The sequence below is a fragment of the Apium graveolens genome, chromosome 6 (genome assembly GCF_009905375.1).
Source record: "Apium graveolens cultivar Ventura chromosome 6, ASM990537v1, whole genome shotgun sequence".
NCBI lineage: Eukaryota > Viridiplantae > Streptophyta > Magnoliopsida > Apiales > Apiaceae > Apium > Apium graveolens.
In genome coordinates, this window is record NC_133652.1 from 221,824,956 (window position 1) to 221,852,006 (window position 27,051).

A 27,051-nucleotide genomic window follows, 5' to 3' on the forward strand; every position below is an offset into this window, starting at 1 on the left:
GAAAAGAGTCCCGATAAGGATATAAATCCTTGGAGATTAGCCTCAAGGGGACCTAAAAGGATAAGGAATCAGTTTCCTACTATCTAGGACTCCAAAGTCCATTCTAATTATGAGACTTGCCCACCAAGTCTCCTATACCAAGTCCAATTCAAGGACTCCCAACATTTATATAAGGGGTCTCACCCCCACCAATCAGAACTACATTTTTTGGCTTGATTCTCTAATTCACAGAGATACGTAGGCATCTCGTAAAGGCAGATTGAGTCACGAAACACGAGAGCAGCCATTAAAGGCCTTGAGCTCCCGAATCTTAGTATTAAATACAGCAAGTAATACCTTGGTTTTTTATCCATAACATTTGGCGCCGTCTGTGGGAAAACACGGAACAACAACCATGGCGAGAACACGGAGAACAACCAGCACTCTAGAGGAGGGAACACCATCAGGGACAACCCAGGTGATTTCATCAACCGTGGAGGTTCCTCCCCATTCAACTTATGCATCTACTCAGGGGGAAGCCCAGACAGGGGCAACTCAACCTCAGCCACAAGGGACAACCCCCCCGACTATTCAAGGTACGGATCCTCAAGTTCAACAAGTACATATACCTGTGAATTCTCGACCCGTCGGGTATGAATATTCAACTGTTGTTACTACTAACCCCCCTTATGGGATGCCCCTTCACCCTGAGGTTGGAGGAAGCGGATATGCTGGGCGAAGTGAAGCACGAGGGCGGTCGCCCCCCTATATATGAGGTTTGGATCCTATCCCTGAGGATCGGGAATTTTCTGGTCCATACACTGAGAGAGACTCCGAATCTTCGGATGATGAAGTGGCCCCGAGAAGGAGGCGTCCTGGAAAAGAGCCAATGGCCGATGGAAGGCAACGCCCCCAAAGCACCCCAGGGGCGAATCCCCAAGAAGTGCAGGAAAAGATCAGGGCTCATGAGGCTGAAATCCAAAGGCTGAGGCGTGACTTGGAGGCTCACCAAGCCACCAGAACCCACATACCACCTAGGGGGAGAAATCCTCCTCCTATCATAGACCTGGATGGTCCGGTAAGAAGAAGGGCTGCTGTCCCAAGAACTGATCCAAGCAATCTCCTTCCCCTTGGAGATCCTGATGATCCAACTCCACCCTTCACAGAAGAGATAATGAATGCCCATATCTCAAGGAAATTCAAGATGCCCACTATCAAAGCCTATGATGGCACGGGAGACCCCGCTAATCATGTTAGGACATTCTCTAATGCACTGCTGCTGCAACCCGTGAATGATGCTATAAAATGTCGGGCCTTTCCTCAAACCCTGTCGGGTATGGCTCAAAGATGGTACAGTCGCCTACCCCCGAATTCTATTGGATCATTCAGAGAATTAAGTCAGGCTTTTATTAAGCAATTCATCAGTGGAAGAGTCCATGAGAAAAGTTCAGCATCTCTTATGAGTCTTGTGCAGGGAGCTAAGGAATCCTTAAGAGATTACCTGAATCGTTTTACAAAGGAGGCTTTAAAAGTCCCAGACCTTGATGATAAGGTAGCCATGATAGCACTGCAACAAGGAACTAGGGATGAGTTTTTTAAGATGTCTTTGGCCAAACGACCCCCTGAGAGCATGTTGCAGCTCCAAGAGAGGGCAGGGAAGTATATCAAGGTTGAAGAAAGTATGAGGAAGACCGTAGTAAGTAATGAGCCCACTGGAGGCAAGAAACGAAAAACTGATTTGGAGTATATCGCTAAGGACAAATATCCTAGAACCGAACAAAACCCTGATTCAACCCCCAAGAAGGGAGGACCTGGGCAAAAGTTCACTGAATACGCTAAGCTGAATGCTCCCAGAAGTCAGATTTTGATGGAGATTGAGAAAGATAGAGATATTCGCTGGCCTAAGCCCTTGAAGGCTGATCCCGCCAAGCTAGATAAGGGCAAGTATTGCAGGTTTCACAAAGATGTTGGCCATGACACCGATGAGTGTAGGCAGTTGAAAGATGAAATTGAGTTTTTGATTCGAAAAGGAAGATTGAACAAGTATACTGGAGATGGAGGGGACAGAAATAATAATGGAAGGAAGAACTTTGAAGATCGTAGGAGGGACCAAGATGATCAGGGGCGGAATCCCCAACCTAGAGGACCAGTTATAAACACCATTTATGGAGGGCCGAGACCTCGAGGGCCTGTGATAAACACGATCTTTGGAGGTCCAACTGCTGCTGGATTGTCCAAAAATTCCAGAAAGGCATATAGTAGAGAGGTTATGCATATTGTCGGAGAAGCCCCGAAGAGGGCCAGGACAGAAGTAACATTGGCTTTTGATGATTCCGACCTAGAGGGTGTGAAGTTTCCTCATGACGACCCGCTGGTCATAACGCCGATAATAGGAAATAGCCCGGTTAAGAGGGTCCTTGTGGATAATGGTGCTTCTGTGGATATCTTGCTTCATGACACCTTTCTAAGGATGGGGTATAACGACTCCCAGTTGACACCAACCGACATGCCGATATATGGATTTGCTGGAGTAGAATGTCCTGTGGAAGGGATAATTAAATTGCCAACCACCATAGGTACGGAGCCAAGGCAAGCGACTCAGATGCTGGATTTCGTGGTGGTAAAGGCTAGTTCAACTTATAATGCTATCATGGGGAGAACAGGGATACATGCCTTCAAGGCAGTCCCCTCTTCCTACCATTCAGTCATGAAGTTTCCCACCCGAAACGGGATTGGAGAAGAGAGAGGAGATCAAAAAATGGCTAGAAGCTGTTATGTGGCCTCTTTGAGGGCAGATGGAGTCGGGGGGCAGGTTCTTCCTATTGAAGATATGGATGTTCGAGAAAATGATGAGAATAGAGGAAGGCCAGCAGAAGAATTGGTTTCGGTTCCTTTAGATCCCAAGAATCCTGAGAGGATGACTTTCATTGGAGCCACATTAGAGGAGCCCCTTAGAGGGAAGTTAGTGAAATTTTTGCAAGAAAATAGTGATGTGTTTGCATGGTCAGCAGCTGATATGCCAGGCATAGACCCGGAGTTAATTACTCACAAGTTAAACGTGGATCCAAGCCGGAAGACAGTAAAACAAAAGAAAAGAAATTTTGCCCCGGAAAGACAAGAGGCTATAAAGCAGGAAGTGGAAAAGCTCTTAGAGGCTGGTTTCATTGAGGAGATTCAATTTCCGGAGTGGTTAGCAAACCCTGTAATGGTGAAGAAGGCTAATGGAAAGTGGAGGATGTGTATAGACTTCACCGATCTGAATGATGCATGCCCCAAAGACTGTTTTCCGCTGCCCAGAATTGATACTTTGATTAATGCTACCGCTGGACATGAGATGCTGAGTTTCATGGATGGGTTTAGCGGATACAACCAGATCAAAATGCATAAGAATGACATTCCAAAGGTATCATTTATCACTGACTTTGGTGTTTATTGTTATCTTGTTATGGCGTTTGGTCTCAAGAATGCAGGAGCCACCTATCAAAGGTTGGTGAATAGAATTTTTAAGGATCTTATTGGTAAGACTATGGAAGTCTATGTTGATGACATGTTAGTCAAGAGTCTAGTAAAGACTGATCATATAGCCCATTTAAGGGAAGCTTTTGAGGTCCTGAGGTACCACAAGATGATGTTGAATCCGACGAAGTGTGCTTTCGGCGTAGGATCTGGAAAGTTCTTGGGATTGATGGTCTCGAAGAGGGGAATTGAGGCAAATCCCGATAAAATAAAGGCGATCCTGGACATGGAACCCCCCAAAACTGTCAAGGATGTTCAGAAGCTCACAGGAAGGGTTGCTGCGTTAGGACGATTCATCTCCAAGTCAGGAGACAAGTGCTTGTCATTTTTCAAGTCACTGAAGAACATCAAAGACTTTGTATGGAATGAGGAAAATCAGAAGGCATTTGAAGAGTTAAAGAAGTATATGGGCCAGGCCCCGTTGTTGGCCAAGCCAGTTCTGAATGAAGTTTTATTTTTGTACTTGGCTGTTTCAGAGAGCGCCTTGAGCGCCGTGTTGGTTAAGGAGGAACTGAAAGTCCAGAAACCCGTATACTATGTCAGCAAAATTTTGCATGGTGCTGAGTTGAATTATTCAGCCATTGAGAAATTCGCTTTAGCCTTGGTAATGGCTTCAAGAAAGCTGCGTCCTTATTTTCAAGCTCACCAAATTGAAGTGCTAACAAATCAGCCACTGAGAAATATCATTCACAGTCCCAAGGCAAGTGGGAGACTGATTAAGTGGGCAATAGAGTTGGGAGAGTTCGATCTCAAGTATAAGCCACGTACGGCCATAAAAGCCCAGGCACTAGCTGACTTCCTGGTGGAATGTACCATACCCAACCAAGAAGTCGGGGGGCAGGAAGATACCATACCTCAAGACAAGGGAGTCGACAATGGGGACAAGGAGAAAGAATACTGGGTTCTCTATTTTGATGGAGCATCAAAAACAAATTCCAGTGGAGCAGGGTTGGTTTTGCAAAGCCCTGATGGATTCTTAATTGAGTATGCCATGAAGCTAGACTTCCCAACAACAAACAATGAGGTAGAGTATGAAGCCCTGATTGCTGGCCTTGGCCTAGCTGGGACACTTAGAGTCAAAAACTTAAAGGTCCGTGGAGACTCGAAGCTGATCATATCCCAGGTAAAGGGAGAATTTGAGGCAGGGGATGATACGATGGCTAAGTATGTTCGCCTAGTAAGGGCTGTGATGACCCAATTTAATGAATGCCATGTTGAACACATTCCAAGGGAAGAAAATGCTAAAGCAGATGCGCTATCAAAGTTTGCTTCATCTGAGATTGAAGAAAGTTCAGGAAGTGTGTACTTCCGTGTTTTGAAAACACGAAGCATAGATGTTAAGCTTGTGGCTCCCGTAGACTTGGGGATGTCATGGATTGATCCCATCAAGGCTCACATTCAAACCGGTTGGTTGCCAAGCGATGCAATTGAGGCACGGAAGTTAACCGTTCGAGCACTAAGGTACTCTTTGATAGAGGGGATTCTATATAAAAGATCTTTCGTGGTTCCTTACCTGAGGTGTCTCAGGCCCGATGAGGCACGCTTAGCTCTTGAAGAAGTGCATGGAGGTATTTGTGGGCAACACTTGGGGGGCAGGGCCTTGGCTCATAAGATAACTCGTTTAGGCTTCTATTGGCCATAAATGATGGCTGATGCCAAAGAATATGTGAAGAAGTATGATCGCTGTCAGAAGCATGCACCAGTTGTTAGACAACCCCCCGAGATGCTGACCTCTATCAACTCGCCTATTCCCTTTGCCATGTGGGGGATGGATATTCTAGGGCCTTTTCCTATGGCCACGGCACAAAGGAAATTTCTGATTGTAGCCATTGATTATTTCACCAAGTGGATCGAAGCCAAACCCTTGGCCAAAATCACAACTAAGCAGGTTGCACAATTCCTGTGGGAAAACATTATGTGCCGATATGGAATTCCCCGTATCCTCGTCACTGACAATGGAACACAATTCAACAATGAGGAATTCAAGAAGTATTGTGAAGAAAATGAAATTGAGTTACGATTCACCTCTGTGGCTCACCCGCAAGCCAATGGGCAAGCAGAGGTAGCAAATCGGATAATCCTGGATGGACTAAAAAAGAGGATCGAGAAGTCAAGAAATAATTGGGTGGATGAGATACTTCCAATATTATGGGCCTATAGGACCACCTGTAGAGTCACGACAGGAGCAACTCCTTTCATGTTGGCATATGGGGCAGAAGCAGTAGTTCCCGTGGAGATATCGCATTCCTCTCCAAGGATTCAGACTTTCAATGCTGTAGAAAATGAGGAAGGGCAGAGGTTAGCCCTGGATCTAATTGATGAAGTGCGAGATGAGGCACATGCAAAGATAGTAGAATATCAGAAAAAGGCTTCATTCTATTACAACCTAAGGGTTAAAGAGAGATTTTTTAAACAAGGAGATCTAGTCTTGAGAAAAATAGAGGCTTCTGGTGTTGGACAGAAAGGAAAGCTTGCCCCAAATTGGGAAGGGCCGTACAGAGTCAAGAGCGTTCAGGGTAGAGGAACCTACAAGCTGGAAACTATGGAAGGTTTTGAAGTCCCGAGGACCTGGCACGCACAAAACCTGAAGGTTTACTATGTGTAAGATTGGAGAAGTATGATTCTCACTTGTCATTGACAAGTAGGTTTAAAAGCACCTTGAAGCTTTGCTTGCATAGGATTTTATATTCCAGTAGAATTTACATTGTCTAGTTATTGTTGATTAGGGTCGAACCCATGCTATGTAAGGTTTTGGAAAACCAGACTTCATATTAAAGAGTTTGAAATTATTTCTATCTAAGGATGTTTAAGGTTCAAATGCATATTAAGATGGTAAAGATAAAACAGAAAAAGGCAAGAAAAGCAACGTATAAAACATAACCCAGAAGGGTAACAAGTTCTGATACAAATAAAGTTCAAAAAGAAGATATACAAAAAGCTAGGCCTTGGAAGGATGAGATTCCTCAGAACCACTATCCGAAGTCTCTTCGGAAGTTTCAGTCATTTCTTCGGACGTCTCGGTCGTCCCCTCCGAAGTCCCTGTAGAAGTTCCCTCGGCAGAAGATGATGGCTGTTGAGGCGCTGCTTTGGGAGATTCTTCCACCCTGGCCTTCTTAGCAACAGGCTCGAATTCCTCCTCGGGGGAATCTTCCTCCTCTCCATCCTTGATCATACCAGCAAGCTTTTCAGTAACACCTCCAAGCTCTGGAACCCGTACTGGGCAAGGAAAGGGCAACTGCTCAAGGACCTCGGGAAACTCATCCTGGATGGCCTCCACAGCAGCGTCCCAGCCTTCCTTATAGCTAACAGGATGAAGAAGGGCGTCATGCTCCACCATCAAGTCTTTGAATTCTTGAGTGTCCATCCAGCCATCAAAGGCTTTTTCCTTCTGCGCCTTCAAGATGACATTCTCAGCCCGGGCCGTCTCCAGGTCAGAAGTGGAAGAGGCCAATTGAGCTTCAAGGGCCTCAATTTTTTGATTGGCCTCCTCCAACTTCTTGTTGGCATCTTCCAGGCCAACCTTCCAAGCCTTGGCTTGGTGAATAGCCCCTTGAAAATGGGCGTTAGCCTGCAGGAGAAAACAGCAAAGGTTTAGAAAAGAAAGAAAAGAGAATTGTAAAAAGCATAAGTAAAGTACATACCGTCGCCAGAGCTTGGGCTCCAAACAGCTCATTCCCCTCCAAGTCCTGTTGGAGGACAAAATCTTGATAATCCACCGGGGAAATGGAATGCTTAGACCATTCCTTGGACAGGGCCGTGCTGCCCACAATTGAGTCCTTGCCCCGGATCCCCCAAGCAGGTTGAAAGTAGGCACCTGGCCTCTGCTTGGTGCGCAGAACTTGGCTGGGGCCTTCCTCATCTGGCTCCGTCGCCTGAAGAAGGAACTCCGGGAAGCGGTCACCCAGTCGAGGGTCCTTAAAGATCTTCCCGGCCCTCTTCATCCTGGTTGTCTCCAGGTCCTTCGGCTTGGTAGCCTCCTCAATCTTCTCAGCCACTGCGAGAAACAAAGTCAGTTGAAAATCAATGAAATAAAAGTGCAGGAAATAAAGGAGATAAGAAAGGGAACTTACTTTTCTTATTAACGGGCGAAAGGCCGCGTTCTACCAGGACGGTCTCCCGGATAAGGTCCCAACAATGGGAAGTGCCGTTGTCTTGCGTAAGGAGGTTGAAACCTCTAGCTTCCTCCTCAGACAAAGTTATGTCATTCGGGCTCCCGTCTACGGCCAGCCCAAAGGATGATCGAAACAGGGAGCCCCAATCTCCACCTTCCCAAATAACAAACAAAAAATCTTTCTTCCACCCCAAGTTGTTGTCAGGGATGGACTTCCCATTTACGATATGGGGGATAGTGGGGCGCTGGTTGATAGAAACCCAACCCGGACTTTTATCTGGGCTGTTTTTAAATTGAAAAATCTTCCTGAAGACAGCAACAGATGTGGGGACGTTGTGCTTGGCGCATTGCGACAGATAACACAGAATCAACCTCCAGGAATTAGGGGGAAGTTGGCAAGGGCTGATGCCCACATCAGCCAGTAGCAAAGTAATGAATGGATGAAAAGGGAGTCTAATACCTGCCCTCAGAGTATCCCTATAGACGCATAGCGCGTCCTTCTTCCACTGACAGGCCCTGTCGGCCGGACCCGCAAGAACCAGCTTAAAAGGCTCCTTGATTTTGAAGCAGCTGCTCAACTTTTCCAGCTCCTTGGGATCCCGTAAAGCACTGATATGATCGTGCGCGTCCAGATGCGCATCAGACGGATACTCGTCCCCTCGAGTGTTGATCATGTCGATTAAGGAAGTATACCTCGATCGAATAGGAAAATCATTGGACTTTCTAGCCACGTTCATCTTGGCCAAATGAGTCATTCTTTTGTCAGCCATCTGAAAAAAGTATGAGGCACGTAAACAGGCTATCTTAAAATGGCACACAATGGAAAAATAATGAAAAGCAAAGGGAGGAATCTTACCTGAAGAAGCACTCCTGAAAAAAGGCTTTGAGCTCCGACTTGCTGTTATTCCTCTGAGAATCTTAGCAGGAAGATGAAGAAGAAAACTAAGAAATGAGAAAGTGAGGAGTAATAGCCTTTCCTCATTCCTTTATATAAGAGGAAAAGGAAGTTGAAGGGACGAGAAGCCCATTGAGGACAAAAGCCCATAAGAAAAAGCCCAGAAAAAAGAATATTCCAGAATATTCCAAGGAATTCTAGAGCATTCTTAACAGGGTGTATTAAGCCCAGATCAATAAAAGAGGCCCAATAAGATTTGAAAAGGCCCAATAAAAGAGGCCCAGTAAGATTTGAAAAGGCCCAATAAAAGAGGCCCAATAAGATTTGGAAAAGCCCAAATAATAGAGGCTCAGAAAAATTTAATAAGGCCCAACAAAAAAGGCTAGGCCCAAATCCAATTAGGATTTGGAAAATACAATACCCTAAATTAAAGCTAAATAAAGAAGGCTAGTGGAAGACCAGGAACCAGGTCGAAATCCAGGTCGTGAATCCTGCCCGAAATCTTTCGAGCAGACACCCGAAAATAGCGGGTAAAAAAGACCAGAATCCAGGTCGAAATCCAGGTCGTGAATCCTGCCCGAAATCTTTCGAGCAGACACCCGAAAATAGCGGGTAAAAAAGACCAGAATCCAGGTCGAAATCCAGGTCGTGAATCCTGCCCGAAATCTTTCGAGCAGGCACCCGAAAATAGCGGGCAAAAAAGACCAGAATCCAGGTCGAATTCCAGGTCGTGAATCCTGCCCGAAATCTTTCGAGCAGACACCCGAAAATAGCTGGAATAAAGGAACTGAATTGAGGTCGAAGTTTCGACCAGGAATGAGGTCGAATAAAACCAAACATCTTTCAAAAAATAGGGATTAAAAACCCAGGTCGAAGTTCGACTAGGATCCTGGTCGAATTCCAGGTCGTGGATCCTAGTCGAAATCCTTCGACCAGGAAGCAAGAAAACCAAAGAATTTTCGAACAGGATTCAGGTCGAAATATCGACTAGAATCCTAGTCGAAATCCTAGTCGATAGGCTCATAAAAAAAAAAAAAGGGGGGGTTGAATTTTCGACCTCGATCCAGTTCGAATTTTCGACTAGGATCCTGGTCGAATTCCAGGTCCTAGATCCAGGTCGAAATTTCGACTAGGATCCTGGTCGAATTCCAGGTCGTGGATCCTAGTCGAATTCCTTCGACCAGGATGACAAGGCTGGCCCCATTTTTCGACTAGGATCCTGGTCGAAATTTCGACCTGGATCCTGGTCGAAAAAAGGGCTGGAAATTTGAAAATTCCAGAAAATAAGGAAAAATTAGGGAAAATTCCAGAAAATAAGGAAAAATCCCAGAAAATTAGGGAAAATTCCAGAAAATAAGGAAAAATCCCAGAAAATTCCAGAAAATTAGGGAAAATTCCAGAAAATTAGGGAAAAATTCCAGGGAAAATCCCAGAAAATTAGGGAAAAATTCCAGAAAATAAGGGAAAAATCCCGGAAATAAGGGAAAAATTCCTGGAAATTAAGATAATTCCTGAATAAAAGGAAAAATTCGTTGTAAATGTGTAGGTCGCTCCACACTTTACGGAAAAACGAGACCCTGTAAGGGAACCAATAGACTTAACTTCTGCGAAACCTAATCAATGTTTCCTAAAAGTTGGGGGGCAAATGATAGGGATAAATAAATTATGTTTGTATAATTAAATACTGCATTAATTGTACAAACTGTGGGCTGCCAGGCCCAATAAAAAGATATATGATACTCAGACCAGAAAGGTTAAGCCTGATGGACCAGATCAGGCCTGATGGAATAAAAAAGGCCCAAAAGCCCTGATTATTAATTAATTTCATAATTAATTAATAAGGGACAAATCAGATGTTGAAAAGAGTCCCGATAAGGATATAAATCCTTGGAGATTAGCCTCAAGGGGACCTAAAAGGATAAGGAATCAGTTTCCTACTATCTAGGACTCCAAAGTCCATTCTAATTATGAGACTTGCCCACCAAGTCTCCTATACCAAGTCCAATTCAAGGACTCCCAACATTTATATAAGGGGTCTCACCCCCACCAATCAGAACTACGTTTTTTGGCTTGATTCTCTAATTCACAGAGATACGTAGGCATCTCGTAAAGGCAGATTGAGTCACGAAACACGAGAGCAGCCATTAAAGGCCTTGAGCTCCCGAATCTTAGTATTAAATACAGCAAGTAATACCTTGGTTTTTTATCCATAACAATTATGGATTAATTATGTCTGATGAGAAATCGTTTCTCAGAGTAATTTTGAATGTTGATCTGGGTTCTACAAGTGTTGTAGATCGTCTGGGTATTTTTTCATAATTTTATGATGTATAGATTTTTTATTATGAATTTTTGAAGATCTTGCAATTAAATTCGTAATTAAATAATTATATATATATATGATATTGTAAGTATGTATATATATTTGTATATCTGCATCTGCTGTGGCTGTCTGTGCTGCACGGAAAAGGAAGAAGACAGAGAAGGTACGGCGCCCGGAATTCCGTGCGAGAGTTGTCAGGCGGCGGCGACTGTCACAGAGGGGAAGGACGGCGAGACTGGCGCGCGCGCGTGGGGCTCACGCGCTGGCGGGCCACGCGCGGTGCGTGCCGGACACGCGCTGGTCAACGTGATGATGTCATGTTGACGTCATCAGATGACGTCATGCTGACGTCAGCATAGGGGTTAGGGCGCGTGGAGCGCGTGTGGCGCGTGGGGCGCGTGGAAGAAAATCAGACACGCGCTGTAAGGCGCGTGTGCGCGTGGCCGCGCGTGGGGAATCTTCTTTCGGCGCGTGTGGGCGCGTGCCAGCTTGGAATTGGGCGATTTTGGTGCCGTTGGATTCGTCTTTTCGAGACGCTTCTAATGGTATATTATATGATATTTTATGAAATTGTTTCGAACTGTTTATAGCTAACAGAAGTGTTTTAAAGCTGTTTTTGACTGTTTTAATTGCTTTTAAATGCTTCATATGATACATAGAGATGTATAATGCTTAGACCAATATGCTAGATATGTAACATGCCTACCTTGATGTTTATTCATGTTGATATATGTAATATATGCTTAGTTTATCATGCGATGATAGATTTAGGTGAACTTAAATGAACATAAGGCGTTTGTTAGACAACCTAGTATAGTGAAATTATTTCATAACCTTAATAATAATATTATGAATACAATCATGAGATTCTTGTGTTTATGAAACACGTAATTGAATATGAATTTTCGATATGAGAGAAAGGATGATTCTATCAACAACAGATTTCTATCTGTAAGAAAGGGTTATTAAGTGACGCCTCTTGACAATGCTCCACCCGATCTGGGAATCATCTGATTATTGATTATTGATTTGAAATATTTAATTTAAAAGGAAGAATCTCTTTATAATATGATTATGATTGTAATTTAATATAATACCTCTAAAATTAAATAATATCAAGTAGTAATTGGCCAATGACACAACGGGCTTGTGTCGGTCATAGCCTTCCAACATGATAGAAAAATAGTTCTTATTTTTGAATCATTGTCGGTTCGTGCTACAACCGAGGGCTTTGATTTCGAAATAAGAAATACTTGTCTATTACATAGAGATGTGTACATTGAATAAGAATCTAAAGGTCGGTACGTGCCACAGCCGTGGGCCTTTAGGGACTGATTCAACTGTACGGAATGTTGGGTTAGACTTGACTTAGAATATTGAGTTTGTCGTGCCACAACCGAGAATCAATTATTCAAGAGGCTAAAGTTTGATTAGGGAATAACATAAGATGTAATTGACAAGAGTTGTCTGCCTATTGAACATTACATGGCGGTTCGTGCTACAGCCGGGGTTGTGTAATGGAATGTAGGATCCCTATTCCCACTAGCATTATGAATGCTTAATTTTTCACGTAGGGGGTTGAATAAATTAGATAAATTAATGGGAGCCACTTATGAATAAAGACCCGATTCATATAGTGTTTTAAAATGAAATCGAATATTTGCTAAGTGTTGTTATGTGTTTATCATTTACAGATTTACAATATACATTATGTCTTCTGCACTATCACTCAGGAGCATACTGGATGCTCATAAGTTGACTGGTCCTATTTATGCTGACTGGCTTCGAAACTTGAGAATTGTTCTCAGGATTGAGAAGCTGGAATACATGATTGACTCACCTAAGCCTACTGAACCTGCTATTGATGCACATAATGATGAACATGTTGTGTATCGTAAATGGGTAGATGATACAAATGTTGCTCAATGCATCATGCTAGCTTCCATGAACATTGAGCTGCAGAAGCAATATGAGCATATGGATGCTCACACTATCCTCATGCATCTACAAGAGTTGTATGATGTGGCGGGGAGGACAGCTCGATATGAGATATCGAAGGAGTTGTTCGGTTGTAGGATGTCTGAGGGATCATCTGTGAATGACCATGTACTTAAGATGATCAATTTGATTGAACGTGTTGGACAACTTGGTTTTGCCATGGATGGGGAGCTGAGTCAAGACTTGGTCTTGCAATCGCTTTCGAGTTCGTTCTCGCAGTTTGTTATGAACTTTCACATGAATAAGTTGGATGTCAGCCTGCCTGAACTCCACAACATGTTGAAGACTGCAGAATCGAATTTCCCCCCTAAGAAGAGTTCTGTTCTTCTAATTGGTGAAGGTTCCAATCCTAAGAAAAGGAAGAGGAACTCTTCCAAGAAGAAGAAAGTAGGAGAAGAAAAGCCGGTTCCACCAAAAGCTGAAGACCCCAAGAGCAAAGTTGTTTGCTTTCACTGTAATAAGGTGGGGCACTAGAAGAGAAACTGCAAGGTTTACCTTGCAGAATTGAAGAAGAAGAAGGGTAGTGAGACTACCGCTTCTGATTCAGGTATGTTCATGATAAAAGTGAATATGTCATTGAATCAAATTTCTAATTGGGTATTAGATACCGCCCGTGGTTCTCATATCTGCAATTTGTTGCAGGGACTAAGGAGAAGTAGGACTCTTAAAGAAGATGAGGTGATTCTACTGATGGGAAATGGAGCAAGAGTTGCTGCTGTAGATGTAGAATCATTTCATTTACATATGCCTACGGGCAAGACTATTGTTTTTTAAATAATTGTTATTTTGTTCCCTCGATTGTGAGGAATATTATTCCCATGTTAGACTTGGCTGGATTTTCATTTATTATTGAGAATAATGAATGTTCTATTCTTAGAGATAATATTCTTTATGGACGTGGTACTTTAAATAATGGTCTGTATAAATGTGACATAATTTACTTCAGATTGAACAAACTAATAAATGAAAAGGGATGATGAAAATCTCACTTCATTGTGGCACTGCAGTCTCCATTTAGTAGATATGGAGAGAGGGCTGCAAATTTGCTAGGAATGGTACACACAGATGTATGTGAACCAATGTCTACGCAAGCCATGGGTGGATTTTCATACTTCATTACTTTCATGGATAATAGATCTGGATTCGGATATGTGTTTGATGAAACACAAGTCTGAGGCCTTTGAAAAGTTCAAAGAGTATAAGTATGAAGTGGAGAAACAAACCAAACATAGTATTATAATTCTTCGATTAGATCGAGGTGGTGAATACTTGAATGGAGAGTTTCTGGATTATCTCAAAGTAAATGGTATAGTCTCCCAGTGGACGCCTCCAGATTGGTATCTGAAAGGAGAAATCGAACTTTGTTAGACATAGTTCGGTCCGTGATGAGCTATGCAAATCTTCCAGTATTCCTATGGGGTTACGCATTGGAAACCTCAGCATATTTACCGAATAAGGTGCCTTCCAAATCTGTTCTTCAAACTCCGTATGAGATATGGAAAGAAAGGAAACCGAGTCTTAAACACGTTAAGATTTGGGGATGTCCAGCTTATGTCAAATAAGTTGACCTAGATAAGCTGGAATATCGATCCCTAAAATATAGTTTTGTGGGATATCCTAAAGAGACTTCAGGGTATTACTTTTACACCGATCATCGGGTGTTTGTCTCCAGACATGCTACCTTCTTGGAAAAGGAGTTTATCCTTGAAGGAAACAGTGGGAGCAAAGTTGAACTTGATGAAGTTCAAGAAGCACAAACTACTACGGATCAAGTGGAAACCTGTTCTGACTGAACAACCTTTTGTGGAACAACCCATTCATAGAACAGGGAGAGTGTCTCGCCAACCTGAGAGGTAATATGGCCTTGTCATTGAGAATGACAATGAGTTGTCGATCATTGATGATGACGACCCTGTGACCTATAATGAGGCTATGAGTAGTGTTGACTCAGAGAAATGGCATAGTGCCATGAAATCCGGAATGAACTCTATGTATACGGGATACAAAAGAATGATTAGAGCAAATGGCCAGGTGGAGACCTTTAAGGCCAGGCTTGTGGCAAAAGAATTCAAACAAAGGCAATGGATTGACTTTGATGAAACCTTTTACCTGTAGCCCTGTTAAAATCATTTCGGATTTTGCTTGCGAATGCTGCTTACTATGACTATGAGATCTGGCAAATAGCCAGATGGTTTTCTTTCCAAGAGAAATGAAAACCAAGTGTGTAAGCTGCTGCGAACCATATGTGGTTTAAAGTAAGCTTCTCGTAGATGGAACATCCGTTTTGATGAGACAATCAAAGAGTTTGGTTTTATAAAAAACGTAGATGAACCATGTGTCTACAAAAGGGTTAGTGGGAGCGCGATAACATTTCTTGTATTGTATTGAAATAGAGTTGACACACATAACAACATAGCAGACTCACTCACAAAGCTACTTTCTGAAAGTCACTTTGATCGTCATAAAGACTAGATGGGTATTAGATACCAGAGTGATTGGCTTTAGTACAAGTGGGAGATTGAAAGAAATATGTCCTAAGTCCAATCATGTATTAGGATTTAGGAATAACTTCCTGTGTAATCTGTTTTGATTTCATTGATATTATTAAAAGACTTGTTTTGTTTTTATTACGGGCTTTATCTATTTAAGTGTTTAAATAAGATATATTATAGTTTAGAGTAAAGCTTTTTATGGATTATGATGAGATCATAATAGTGAGACCTAAAAGATGATAACTCTAAACTTAAATAGTTACTTATCATAGGATTACTAACTGGTAATTAATAATCCGCAAAGATCGGTACATACTATTCTTGCTTTATTATGAAGGATATCTGTTCTCATAGACATTTGTGTGGTGACACTATAGCTAGTATGTAGGTGCTTATTATAGAATAAGTTCACTGAACATGACTCACACAGCCGAACAACTGATAGAGTTCACTCACATGTCAGCAGTTGTTCACATAGTGATAGTTGTACAAGTATCCTTAGACTTGAGGTTATCATAGTCATCTTGTGTACACTGAACTATGCTTTGGTTTAGTTCTTAGTCTCCAGGGACAATTATTAGGGCTCTACTGGGTATAGGAATTTGTACACGAAGATAGTGTATGATCAATAAAGGATCTACCCCTTCTAGTGAAGGAAGCGAATGTTCAAGGTTGATCCACTTATGCTAGTTCAGGAATCTCTGGCCAGAGTGAATGAAATTAGAAAGGAGTTTCTAATTTGTATGGAACTAAGCATAGTAAATGGTAAGCAAGTGATTGAATTAGATAGGCTTGACACGAGATCCATGCCTTGTATTTAATCGGGACATTGTTGGGTAGAAGGAGTTTATTGTACGGTAACTATTCACTGAATAGGTTCTTGGTATTCTAAGTAGTGAATTCATATTATCCGGATAGCCGCGATATGCTGAGAAGTATCCCTCACGATGTAGAATAAATATGATTATTTAATTAATCATATTTAATAAATTAGAGAATTTATATAAATAATGATAAAATAGTTTTATTATTATTTATTTCTACTACCGGCTTAATATTGAACATACAGGGTCACACCATAAAAAGAGAATGATTTAATGGTGGAGGAATTAATTAATAATGGCTAATAATTATTTATTTATGAAATAAATAATTAATTGGCAAATTTAATAATTGATTAAATGAGATTTAATTGATTAAAAATTAATTAAGAAAAGTTCTTAATATTATTAATTAAAGGATTTAATTTTTGGAAATTAAATCAAGAGAGAGAATTATTTCTAAAGTGTTTAGAAAAAGGATTAATAATTAAAATGTGTTTTAATTATTAATGAGAATAATAAATGGGTTAATAATAATAATATTTTATGGGAAAATTTCAGCTGAAAATTCTGCCTATAAATATACTATTATAAACCCTATTTTTATTCTAACCCCAAATTTTTTATAAAACCTAATTCTCTCCACCTCCTCCTCCTCCTTAACGTCGTTTTCTTGGTGGATACCGGTGGAGTGCTTCACGTTTGAGGAGCAGCTGCTAAGGATCTCCGATCGTTGCTTTTGTATCGCATATTAAAGGTTAGTAATCGATCCATATGTTTTTACCACGATTTATATGCTTTTATTTGGATTTTGTATGTGTAAAAGTGTTTTACCATGCCTCCGCTGCGATTAAAATCCAACAAGAACAACAGTTCATATTGTAACAAAGTTTATTAAATATACTTGATCTTTGTTACATACTTGTGTTCAAATCGATTTGATTGTATAAACACTGTATTCAACTCACTTCTACAGTGTTGTGTGACCTAACAAGTGGTATCAGAGCTTTTTTGTTAACACACCTATAGTAAAGATCCAAACAATCATGTCTGAAGAAACACAAACTCCAACCAAGCCCACCAAAACTCAAGATACTCAAAACACTCAAACCCACAGTCGATATGAGACTATTAGGGTTCCCATACTGAGACCTTCTGAGTATCCCATATGGAAAGTAAAGATGGCTATATTTCTGGAAGCTATAGATCCAGAATACCTTGATAGGATTAATGAAGGACCATATAAGCCTACCAAGCTCTCTGTTACAGTTGTTGATCAACCAGCAAAGTCCATACCAAAGGAGATTGGGGATTACACAGCTGAAGACATCTCATCTATTGCCAAGGATGTAAGGGTAAGGCATTTGCTGCATAGTATCATTGATAATGTCATGTCAAACAGGGTAATTGGATGCAAGACTGCAATGGAGATATGGGATGCTTTGGAGACAAGAAGCCAGGGAACTGATGCAATCAAAAAGAATAGGAGGACTATCCTCACTCAAGAGTATGAGCAGTTTGACTCAAAAGCTGATGAGTCATTAACTGACTTATATGATAGGTTTGTCAAACTCTTAAAATGATCTGTCACTGGTGGACAAGGAATATGATCTTAAAGATTCAAATCTAAAATTCCTTTTAGCTCTTCCTGAAAATTGGGATTTGAAGTCTACTACCACAAGAGACAAGTATGACCTTACTGGAACTGCTCTTGATGAAATTTATGGTATGCTCAAGACTTATGAACTTGAGATGGATCAAAGGAGCAAGAGGCATGGAATAAAGTCAAGGACAATTGCTCTTAAAGATGAGGAGGAATCCCCTAAAGTGGTTGCCTCAAAGAGGGGCAAAGGAAAGGATCTCATCATAAAGTCTGATTCAGAGTCATCATATTCTGATGATGATGATTCAGAAACTAAATCTTTACCTGAAATGGATGTTGATGCAGAGATGATACAACTGTGTGCTCTGATGGTGAAGGGTATCAAAAAGATAGCCTACAAGAAATTCAGAAAGGGCAAGAAGTTTTCCAGGAAAGGTGGAAGTTCTGATAAGAAAGGATTCAGAAAGTCTGAAGGCAAAGAAGGAAAGTCTGACAGAGGAGACAACTCAAATGTCAAATGCTACAATTGTGGTGAAAGAGGCCACATATCTCCTGACTGCAAGAAAGGAAAAAGTGACAAAGGCAAGGCTTTTATCACAAAGAAGAAAAGATGGACATACACTTCAGATTCTGAAAATGAGGTGAACTATGCCTTGATGGAAAATGCTGATAGCAGTATTGAAACTGCTGAATTGAAGGTACCTCAAACAACTTATGCTTTTCATACTGATGATATTACTGAGTTGAGATTGTATCTTAAAACCATGTTCATTAGTTATAGAGATCAGATTTTGACATGTGAAAAATTAACATCTGAAAATCTTGCTTTTAAAAATAAAAATGACTATTTAGAAAAGGAGTTAGTTTTTCTTCATCAAACTAAAAAAAAAGAGATGAGGCTTTGTATGTTAGAGATGAAGTACTAAAATTAAATGAATCTCTAAAAACTGATTTAGAAAAGGAAAGAGAGATCATCAGAACTTGGACTAACTCTGGCTAAACAACTCAGGATATACTAAGTAGTGGAAACTGGAAAGAGGGCTTAGGGTATGGAGATGATAGAAGTGAGAAAGGAACTGTGAAAATTGAGCCAACTGTTGTTAAACAGACTACTAAGCCAAAGGTAAATTCTGTTAAGTTTGTAGCAAAAATTGTAAAGTCTGATTCTAAAAAGATGAAAGAGTCTAGGACAGAAGTCAAAGAAAAGTCAGCTTCTGACAAATTAAAACAGGATAAACCAGCTGAAGTTAACATAGGCTTAATGATAAGGAAGCAACTTAAGCATAAGCTGAAAGAGATTAGAAATGTGAACAAGGTAAAAGAAGCTCGGAAAAATAGGAATGGAAAGGAAGGTGTGAATAAAAGCAATAATTATATGCATGTTCCTAATGCTCCTAGAAAGAAATGTTATAACTGTGGAAACTCTAACCAACTTGCTTCTTTTTGCAAGAAAAATAAAGATTGTTAGGTCACACACACTGTAGAGGGGGTGAATACGGTGTAAAATACAATCAAATCGAACTTTAATATCTCAAGTAACAGAAAAGAAACTTTATTGAAACAATAAACTCTATTACAGTATGGAACTGTTACCTCTCAGTGATGAACAAATATCACGAGAGCTGCTAGGGTTACAAAGAATAATCTTCTTTAATATGATAACACTTATAGTGTAAACCCAATTTCTGTGTTTATATATAACACAGTTACAAGATAATCGCTAATTGATATGGAATATAATTCTGCTTCCTAAAATATATCAATCAGATATCTTTTCTTCCAAGTATTCCATTCTTCACGGAACTCCTTCTTCATTCATATCTCTTCTTATGTTTATCTCGATCTTCTTTCCTTTAATCAGCTACTGTCCTTATCTGATCGTCCTTCAGCACTTAAGTTCTGATATCCAACTTCTGATGATTATCTCCTGATAATATAAGTACTGATATCCTTAAGTCCTGACTTCCAGTATAAGTACTGATTCCCAGTTAAGTACTGATTTGTCCTGTTAAGTAAGATCTGAAAACTAAACATAAATCATATCAGCCATGACATTATCAAATATATCTAACAATCTCCCCCAACTTGTAAATTAGCATAATATACAAGTTTAACAGATATTTGATGATGTCAAAAACATTAATTACAAATGCATGAGAATTAGACTAGATAACTACAACTTACAGTCCTTAAAGCTTTACCAACATTTAACTTCTGATAACAGCTTCAGTCTGTACAAATATCAGAATTTAAGCAGTTGTAGATCTTGACTTGGCTTCATCTTCTGATCTCTCTGATGTCAGGAGTTGTTCTGAGATAGTTCTTCAACAAACATCTCTCAGCATATCTAAGTTCATCAATCATCCTCCTTTTAGCATCTTTAAGCTCTGCAGTATCTTCACCAATTTGAAAGATTGCAGCCCTGAGATCATTAATTTTTGCTTTTCTTATATCCTGATCCAGTCTGATCAAATAAGCTTTATCAAACTCAAGATTGAATTCCACAGCCCTGTAACCTAGAAAGGTAGTTATAATTTTAGCAGTGTTGGGCTTCATTTCAACTATATCATTCTTGTGATCTCTGTACTTTGGAACATATGTGCTGTCAGACTTAACAGAATAAAGCCTTTTCTGTCTCTGAATCTGATCCTTCAAATAGTTTGCAGCAGTTCCTGTCAATCTGTCATCCACTTAAAGTAAGAATAGTACATGCTCCAATTCTTCAAAATACTTCAATGGAATGGCATTTTGCCTTATATGATAAACCCTACCATCTGTCGTGAAGTACAATAAGATGTATTCTTTCAAGTAGGTATGGTAAACCATTTGTACAGATTCTAATTGATTCAATCTCTCAGGAGTTGCTCCAATACCTGATTCACTCAAGGAAGTTGGATCATTGGTAGTGTTCTGTATTCTTCTTTCATCAGCACTTCCCAATCCAGTTTTATCTCTTGCTTCCTTTCCAGTAACTACTCTAGCTTCAAAACCACTTGAACTAGTCTTCAAAGGTTGAGTCTGTTTTGCTTTAGTGAATCCTGGTAGGAGTGTCTTTGGTCTATCTTCTGATATCAAGTTAACTTGTGCTGTGTTAGAGGTTACTTGCTTCTTCGGAATATCAGAACTTGTTGTATCTTGACTCTGAACAACTTGAGCCATGTCAGAGGTTGTTTTAAGAACTTTTCTTGAAGTCAGAGCAAGATCATCCTTTTCATCAGTGATTTCTTCATTCTCAGGAGGCACATAAACCTTGATAGGTTCACCAACCTTTTCTTTACTATTGGATCTTGGATCTATCCGCGGTTGTGATTTAGCCAATGTTGCTTCAGCATTTGTCCTTTCTTTTATCACAATGCCTTTGAGTTTTGGAGGTGTCTTTTTACCAGAAGCTTCAGATTTAGATAAGGCTTTTTCTGATTTAAGTCTGGCTTCTTCTTCCATTAAACTCTCCAAGTCCATTCCTGGATTTTCCTGAAGAAATAACTGTCTTGACATTTCTTCATCAAGATCTAAAAGTTCATCAGAACTTATCCTTTTACCAGTAGCAGAACTAATTCTTTTCCCAGTATCAGAACTTGTCCTGTGACTTATGATTTTAGCTTTTCTTGATGTGAAACCTCTACCTTGACTATGACCTCTACCCATTCCAGAGTTTCCTTGATCATCCTTTTCAGAATCCTTCCCTTTCAGTGTCTTGTCAGTCTTGCATTTGGACTTAATTACTTTCTCCCCCTTTTTGGCATCAGCAGGTAGTAGAAGAGAGACAAACAATTCCACTGAGGTTTGGATTTCAGTAAGTTGAGATTGCTGGAAAGCTTGATTTTTCAGAATATCATCAATCTGAGCTTGTTGTTTCTCCTGAGTCTTCTCAATATACGCAATCCTGTCAAAGGTAGGTTGGAAGAACCTTTTCTTATCAATCTTTTAAACTTGTTCCTGTTTGATAAATTCTTCCTGAATCTTGTGAAGCTCTGCATGAGTAGTTGAATGAAGACCTTGTAGATGTTTAGTATTCAATGCAGTGACTCTAAGCTGGGTTTTGAAATCATCAGAATTTAACATATCATCAGCTTTTGTCAAGTGCTCAATAAGATGCTTGGCAGTTGGAACACAGGAAACTGAGTTCCATTCCTTAGTCAACTCCGGTCCTGCAGGAGTGTCACTCCAAGGCACTGGTGCTTCTCTGGTAACAAACTTCTTAACAAGTTCAGACTTAAGAATAGTTTGTTGAGGAGCATGTCCTGAAGGACCTGCTTCATCAGCATCTGCATTTGGAGCAGCATCACCAGTAACTCCAGCATGTGCAACATTAGAACTTACAGAACCAGTATCTTCTGATAAAACAACAGTGTGAGTAGCAATGGAGGCTTCAGCATCCTCTAATTGCTGATCTGGTTCTAAGTTCTGATCAACAACCATATCCTGATGCTCACCTAAATTCTGATCATCAGCATCTAGATGCAGAGAAGGTGTAGGAGATAACTCTGGAGTTTGAACAGCATCAGTAACAGGTGTTGTTGAAGGATTAGTTGCTGTTGGAGCTTCTAAGAGAATTAATTCAGGCACAACCAAGTTTTGAACATCAATATCAGCACTTGTGCCTGGATCAATAGGAGATACAGATGGTGTGTTGACCTTTTCAGAAACAGCTTCCTGAGATGGAGGTGATGGAGAAGAAGTGACTTTAGCAAATTCCTTTTCTTGTGAGATCAGAGATTCCTGATCCCCTTCATGAGTTGCTGCTTCTTCATCATCTGAAACAGGTCTTTTTGCCCTCTGTTTCTTCTATCTCTTTGAAGATTTGGATTCCTTGGGAGTTTCAGAAACTGTCATTCTTCTAAGCCTCTTGAGAAGCCTAGATCCCCCAATTCCAGAATCCTTCTGAGAAGTCACTTTCTCAGCTTCTTTTATAACAGGTTCTGTAGAAGGAACCTGTTCCTCAGTATCAGATTCATTTCTCAAAGCAATCCTCCTTCTCTTTTGAGGTGTTTGAGGAACAGTCTTTGTCCTCTTAGGTTTGGAAGATGAAGGCTTCACAGTAGGTGCTGAGGATGAGGGTTGAACTATCTGTGAAGTGGAGAGATAGGATTTGATATATTGCCTGAGGGTAGGTTAAGTAGAATGAGTGGTAGGTGTTGATGGTTGTTGTGGTGTTTGGGAGGTTGTTGTTGGTTGGACATCAGAATAAACAGATCTATAAGTATCAGGATCAGCATTTACTAAGATCTGTTTTACAGACTGAGGAATCTGTAAAGGTCTAACCACTGATATCTTAGTGTCAGCATTTATCAGGTCATCAAAGTAACATTTTGCAACCTTAAAAGGTGGAGTTGAGGAACTGACTAATTGAGGTTCATCAGTACAAAAAGTATATATAAGTTGACAGAATCTAGCAAAGTAAACAACATTCCTATCCTCTGTCATCCTATCCCCAATAAAACCAATTATAGCAGTTGCAAAATCAAAATGAGTGTGGTTTATAATAGCATACCCGATGTGCTGACTCATAATAGGGATAACATCAAAATTTGAACACTTGTTCCCAAAAGCTTTAGTGATGTAGTTGAAGAAGAAGCTCCATTCTCTTCTGATATGAGCCCGTTTCAACTGCCCAAGCTTTTCCAAACTCTGTTCATACCCCAAATTGGCCATTAACTCCCGAAGAGCTGATTCCTCTGGAAGTGAAAAGGTACATCCTTCTGGGAGATGTAGAGCCTTGCGTATTGTACCAGGAGTGACTGCATATAAAGAATCACCCACTTCGAAAACAATACTGGGAGTGCCATGTGTACCACCATTATCAAAGTATCCAGTCCGCCAAAATGTCAGAACTTGTTGGCTTGAAAAGACTGAAGGCTGGGTCAATGCATACCCAATCTCACTGTGTGCAAGAAGATCTTGCACAAAATGCAATTCAGATGGAGCTTCAGCATGATCAAGAATTGCAGCATAGTTGTTTGGAACAAACTTAGCTCCATCAATGATTAAATCCTTAGGTGCCATGTGAAAAATTGAGATTTAAGAGTGCCTGTTAGGTGTTTGATAAAATGTCTGTTAGAAAAACCAACGTGAGAAGAAGAAAGAGAGTAAAAGCAAGTAGAGAAAAAGTATGAAAGGAAATAAAAGAAAAAAAAATCTTCTCTCTGTCTTACTTATACTCTTTAAAAAAAAATGTAACCGTTGGACACCTGTCAGACATGCAGTAATAACGGATAGTTACTGGGCACGAGAAAACAGTAATCATTACTTACCCACTTGCCGTTTTTCAAGGAAAAACCGTTTCACTTACCCAGATATTCCATTAATCAAGGTGAAACAGTTTTAATTCAAAATTGAAACCGTTCCCACTTATGTAATTATTTTTCACTGCAACATAAATATTATGAAAATAAATCAAGTGAAAATGACCAAAATAAATCAGATGAGTAAGTACTGATAAAGTAAAGTCAGAACTTAAATTAAAACAGAATTTATATGGTCATCAGAATATGAATATTTATCAGGATTTATCAATGCATTACAAAATATCTCAGAGATAAAATCTTGAAACAAAAACAAATTTCATTAATATATCAAGAGAATACATTCATGAAATTGAAATTCCATCAGAATTTATACAAGATTTCCCTAAGCTGCTAAACCTAGCATCAACAGCCTTAGTCCTAGCTCAAGAAGCAGGGCAAGGCTGATGATGAAGAAAAATAGGAAGAAGAAAATAAATCATTTCTTCTTCCTACTCTCGACAAACAGAATGGCAAGTCGTATGATACGCTCTTGCTGGCGGAGAGCCTCCATCCTCTCCTCCTCCAATCACTCCAGATGGCGATGGTAGTCCATATAGAAGAATAGGAGGTGGGTGAGTACCTCCTGTGGGACAGAGTCCCATATCTCATCAGGAATGGCAGTGACGTGCCATTCCTGCTGCCAATCAGCACAGCTTAGCTCCATATTGAAGGTTTCGTAGTTCAAAAACATGTTGTATCTGACCATGGTGTTTTTGATAGAAAAAGTATGAAGGTAAGGTGAGTTTGTGAGAAAAGATTGGATGAGTAGACTGATGTGAAGTGGTTGCTTATATAGGCAAAAGAATGCCAGGAGACGCAAAGAAATTCAAAGCTGACAGGTAGAATTAATTTTACCTCGTCTCCCTAGACTTGGAAAAAGAAAAACATTCATTGGAAAGGGAAAACATGATTTAATGCGCACAAGAAGCAAGTAAAAGTGGACTGTTCAAGTACGAGTACCACTAATCCTAACCATAGTGACTGTTAATCTTCCACTTCAACATATTCATGTATAAACTGAGACTGTTTCAAAATTTTATCCACAAATAAGTCAAGTAAGGATTCACACGTTAATATCAGAACTTAGACTTATATCAGAACTTAACAGTCATCAGAACATAATTTCTTAACTTGAAAAAGAAATGCCTGTCTTAGTAAGTCCTCTCATAAATTCTGATTTATATTCTTCAGAACTTAATCATCAGAATATGTAATCAGAACTTGTCCTCAGAATTTATGCAAAGTGACACAATGACTGTTCATCTAAAACAACATAGATCACCACAGTAATTTTCATCATTCATATGGAGTGATTAGTGTGTGCATTAAGCTAAATATCAGACAAAGAGTAAAGTCTGATTCACTTCAGTACATCTTAGAAATAAGGCAGAACTAAAACTTTGCTAAAGAGCTGTCATTATCCTGAAACCTACTAATGAATGAGTTCACGCTTGAGTCCACCTCAACTATTGTGTGCTAATTTTGTGCATCTTTTCAAATTCCTTTTTACAGTGGCTTCTCAGTGTAAGTGAGTCACGACCGCTTATCAGAATTTATGCTATTATCAGAGTATTACTCCAGTAATCGTAGAGTGTTAAAAGTCACCAACAAAATATTTTATTTGCTTTTCTGATGCATATTACTTAATACCAGCAATGCACTTGGGTCTTCCCTTCCACATTTTTACTCTAGATCTCAAAGGAGTACCTGATTTTTAATCCTTGATTCTTTTGCTTTTTCTTTTGATAAGTGAGGTTTATCAGCATTTAGTACATTCAATAGATTTAATAGCATCAGAACTTAACAGATGAGTAGCATTATTCTAGTTTGTGACTTAGTAATAAGATAGACAAAGTAAACTCAACTAAGCTCAATTATCAGAATTTGCTTGTGTCAATAGATTTCCACAAAAATAATTACTTCTTACATGGTATCCCTTGTTTATTGAAGACTACTAGTTCAGCATCTAGCACAGTTATCCTCATAGGATTGAATAGTTACTTAAACAGACATATCATTTATCAGAGTTTAGAAACATATATCAGACAACAGTCAGTACTTAAACACATATTTCAATTAAGCACAGAATACACAATGAGATTAAATTCTGTAAATACTGATCATAAAGTCTGATGCAACAGAACAAAACTAAACAGATTTAGAGAAAGAACCTGAAACCATTCCAAGTTCATTTATCAATCTTGTAAAAGAAGCTTCACATAATGGTTTTGTGAAGATATCTGCCAGTTGTTGATCTGTTGGAACAAAGTGCAATTCCACTGTACCTTCATCTACATGTTCCCTGATGAAGTGGTACCTTATGCTGATGTGCTTTGTCATGGAGTGTTGAACTGGATTACCTGTCATAGCAATAGCACTTTGATTATCACAGTAAATAGGGATTTTGAAATATGTTAACCCATAATCCAGTAACTGATTCTTCATCCAAAGAATCTGTGCACAACAGCTTCCTGCAGCAATATATTCTGCTTCTGCAGTTGATGTGGAAATTGACTTTTGTTTCTTGCTAAACCAAGAAAGTAATCTGCCTCCAAGAAATTGGCAGCTTCCACTTGTGCTTTTCCTGTCAATTTTGCAACCTGCAAAATCTGCATCTGAGTAACCTAATAGTTTAAAATCTGATTCTCTGGGATACCACAATCCCAGATCAGCTGTTCCCTTAAGATACTTGAAAATTCTTTTCACAGCTGTTAAATGAGGTTCTTTTGGATCTTCTTGAAATCTTGCACAAAGACAGGTAGCATACATGATATCAGGTCTACTAGCAGTTAGATAGAGTAGAGAGTCAATCATACCTCTGTAATCAGTAATATCTACTGATTTACCAGTATCCTTATCCAGTTTTGTTGCAGTGGCCATGGGAGTGGATGCACTTGAACAATCTTGCATTCTAAATTTCTTCAGCAAGTTTCTGGTGTACTTAGTTTGACAAATAAAAGTGCCTTCTTCATTCTGCTTGACTTGAAGGCCCAGAAAATAGCTAAGTTCCCCCATCATACTCATCTGAT

The 27,051-nt window shown here is 39.9% G+C and overlaps 1 protein-coding gene across 1 annotated transcript in view; it reads right to left on the reverse strand.

Moving 5' to 3' along the window:
• LOC141665750 (uncharacterized) overlaps positions 1 to 27,051 on the reverse strand; it is a 168,364-nt gene that overhangs the window by 63,301 nt on the left and 78,012 nt on the right. Inside the window, exons 3-4 of the mRNA XM_074471732.1 lie at positions 7,137 to 7,489; positions 6,510 to 7,063 (exon numbers count right to left, since the gene is read on the reverse strand). Of these exons, the coding sequence (XP_074327833.1) occupies positions 6,510 to 7,063; positions 7,137 to 7,489 (907 nt within the window). The remainder of the gene's footprint in view (positions 1 to 6,509; positions 7,064 to 7,136; positions 7,490 to 27,051) is intronic.